Source organism: Haplochromis burtoni, unplaced genomic scaffold, assembly GCF_018398535.1.
Source record: "Haplochromis burtoni strain Fernald_Lab_line unplaced genomic scaffold, NCSU_Asbu1 Contig_137, whole genome shotgun sequence".
NCBI lineage: Eukaryota > Metazoa > Chordata > Actinopteri > Cichliformes > Cichlidae > Haplochromis > Haplochromis burtoni.
In genome coordinates, this window is record NW_024582498.1 from 1048088 (window position 1) to 1051384 (window position 3297).

General features: G+C 41.6%; 1 protein-coding gene across 1 annotated transcript in view; it reads right to left on the minus strand.

The window, feature by feature from the left end:
* The window catches only part of prrc2b (proline-rich coiled-coil 2B), a 27229-nt gene that overhangs the window by 3082 nt on the left and 20850 nt on the right, over window positions 1–3297 (minus strand). The window contains exons 25-30 of the mRNA XM_014336462.2: window positions 3096–3231; window positions 2710–2950; window positions 2369–2536; window positions 2138–2217; window positions 1920–2001; window positions 278–487 (exon numbers count right to left, since the gene is read on the minus strand). Of these exons, the coding sequence (XP_014191948.1) occupies window positions 278–487; window positions 1920–2001; window positions 2138–2217; window positions 2369–2536; window positions 2710–2950; window positions 3096–3231 (917 nt within the window). The remainder of the gene's footprint in view (window positions 1–277; window positions 488–1919; window positions 2002–2137; window positions 2218–2368; window positions 2537–2709; window positions 2951–3095; window positions 3232–3297) is intronic.

The following is a 3297-nucleotide window of genomic DNA, read 5'->3' on the forward strand; positions in this document are numbered from 1 at the left end:
CGAGCCTATACAGCTTGGAGTAAGACAACATGCATGAAGAGGATGATGTGGACAAAATACTCATTTGCCTAATAATTCTGCACTCCCTGTACATGCACCAACAAGTGTTTTATGTAACACCATAAAAGTCTCACATTACTGAAAATGAATTCAACACTAAAAAAATGTTACATTTTTAAGTCAAATCACACAACAGTGAACATGAAAAGCATTTCAAAATAAGAGAAAGATAAAATGGATTAAATTAAATTACCTATATTTACAGTGGGTGGCTCACCTTCATGCCATCCTCTTGCCCTTTAACTGGGGGCTCGGAAGCTGAAGGAGGGGTGGAGTGGGGAGGGTCACGGCCAGGATTGGGGTAAGGGGGGGAACGGATGATGACGGGCTTATTGACCTGCATAACAGGTCTCTGAATAGGGTTAGGGAAGGGGCCTGTGGTGGGGGGCCGCATGTGCATCACCATGCTGCCCTGAGCAGGAGGGACCTGTTGGTCACAGAGGAAACAACAGGAGGAAAAGCAGGTGAAGGGTTGGGAAATAAATGAAATGCAAATAATTAGCAAGTGCTGAATTTCTTAACACATTTTTAGACTTGACTTTTAGATTCCAAATACTGATGTTCAGGCTAAAGGATGTAGCGATCCTATATTAGGATATGATATTGGCAGCAGTATGCATCAAAGACTCTCACTGAGCAGAAAAGAGACCAGTAACAAATACCTTTTAAAAAAATAAAAAACATCTTGGTCCTCCTGTTATTTATTTAAAATAATAAAGCCCAAGCGAGTAAGTGCATATTCTTGTATTTGTATTTACCTGTGACAGTTTACTTGAATAACGTTCAAATCCAAGTCTGATACTGGCTTAGACATAAAATACCGGGGGGCTGCCAGTGCTACTTCTCAGCCTCCTAGTAAATACACATACGGTATGAATTTAAAACTCCTATGACTTTGAAATTCATACCGTATGTAAAAACAAAAATGATTCTCAGATACTCGTACTTAGTGCTCTGTATGAGCAGAAACCAAGGTAATGGTCCTGGAAGGGTTTTTTGTTTTGTTTTGTTTTTTACAGTATACTATATTTTAATCTAGGGCTGTGCGATATGACCAAAATCTCATATCCCGATATAAGAATTCTATCGTCCCGATAACGATATAAATCACAAAAATGTAACATTTTCTGTAAATTCTGTGAATCTCGGGCAGCTCGACTTGCGTGAAGTGTTTCCAGCTGCGCGTCATGTATTTGGAGTCGAGTGTTTTAACCGATGCATGAAACGATACATTTTTAGACATAGGTTGTAACAGCCGCCATTTTCTTTGTATTTATTACACGGCATGCTGTGGGGAAAAGCCTGGTCTAACGTTTCAGTCTGGCGGCTCTTTTTTAATTCTCATCCGTAAATAATCTGCTCTTTCACATGATTTAGTTTATTTTGAAAAATCTCAACAGGATCTTGAGCTTTATTGTGAAAGGTTTATGTGGAACATAAACAAGTGGACACGCGATGCTGTTACCGTCGTTGTTGCTAACCACAACGCATAAAAACAGGCGCTTGTCCGTCTGTAGTGTGGTTATATTAAATATAAGAGAAAGAGAGAACTTTAAGAAATTAATATAGCCACTACAGTGACCATCAAAAAGATGAAAAATATTGCCGTAAACAGTTTATTTTGTGACACCACGAAACAAACGATAGCGTAAAATGAAACGATAGACGTTTTTATATCGTCATCCGATATATATCGTTATATCGAACAGCCTTATTCTAATTGCATAATGGTGCATTTAACTAATCATGCCTAGAAAATAAAACATACATATAGGAATATATTGTGCGGCCCACTTTTAAAACAATGGTCGCATAAAAAGAAAAAAATATGGTAATATTTTAAGGTGAAAAATCCATACCTGCTGAGCAAAATGTGTAGGCAGAGGGCCTACAGGTCCTCCAGGACCAGAGGGCTTCCCGCCGGGGCTAGCAGAGCCAGGTCTGATATAAAAAAATAATAATAACAACACAAATGAATTAGCCAACTGTGCACTGTTACACAGTGGAGCACATCTGAAGTGATAAAAAGATCTACATAACTAACTTCTACTACCTTCCTCAAATTATTTCCACTCACCTGTAAGAACCTCCAGACATGCCTGGGGAATGATTGGGCTTCTCAGAGAACTGAAAACCTTTCATTTCCATCTGTGGGCCCTGACAGTGGAGAGACACACAGAGGTACATTGTCAGACAACTGTAGTGGAATTTCAGTAATGGTCAGCGGTGTAACAGGTAAAAATGGCACACCAGTGCTGAGATATCTAATGGATCGAAAGTTGAGTAACATGAAGCCAGTAAGGCTCACCTCTCTGCTGCCAGTCATGACAGCTGCCTGCGACCCTGGTGGTAGCATTCGGCGTGGGGCTCCCACTGACAAGTTCTGTCCCTGCTGCAGCTGGATGGACTGTGGGAGGATGAGGTGTTGTTGAGCTGAACCATAACGCAGCTGAGAGCCAGGCAGGGGCATAGTGACCTGGTGAGAATGAAGAATTCATTGTAAGCCTTTAATATAAGACAACAGTCCAATTATGCCATTTATATGACGGCTTATATTTGTTAGGCTAAAACAAACACTATGAACAATTTTAAAATCCTCTTATACGTTAAAATGGATATTTTAGTCCTGAGCAGCAACAGCCCACAAACCTGAATGAGCTGAGAGTCCATTAACTGTGAAGAGCCCATGCCAGGCCCTTGGTTCATCTGACTATCATAGACTAGCTGCTGGCTGCCATTCATAGGCTGGTAGTGTGAGCCTGACTGGGGTTTAACCATGTCTGATGGCTGCATGCCAGGGAAAGCTGAGTATGGGCCCTTGAGAGGGGCTCCACCTGACAGTACCATGGGGCTGGGCTGTGACAAGTTGGGGTGCATGTAAACCTGGGACCTGAAAAAGGAAGGAAAAGAAAAGCAGAGTGACACAATGAGCGAAAGGAAAAAGTTTTTTTTTTTTTAAACTCTCGAAAAAGATTTTATCTGCTTTCTAAATAAATGAAGTGAAGCAATATGGAAATTCTTTAAGCAAGCAGTACCTGAAGGGGGTGATGGAGCTGAACATCTCTTGGGACTGAGAAACAGGCAGACCTCCCCGAAGCCCCAACTGGGCCTGAGCCTGAAGAGACGTGTGTAAAGAAATGGGAATCTGCTGGGCTGCAGCCGCCTGAATGAGTGAGCACATGCAGCATCATGACAATTTGCTGGTACACAAGCAAGTGTGTGTGTGTGTGTGTGTGT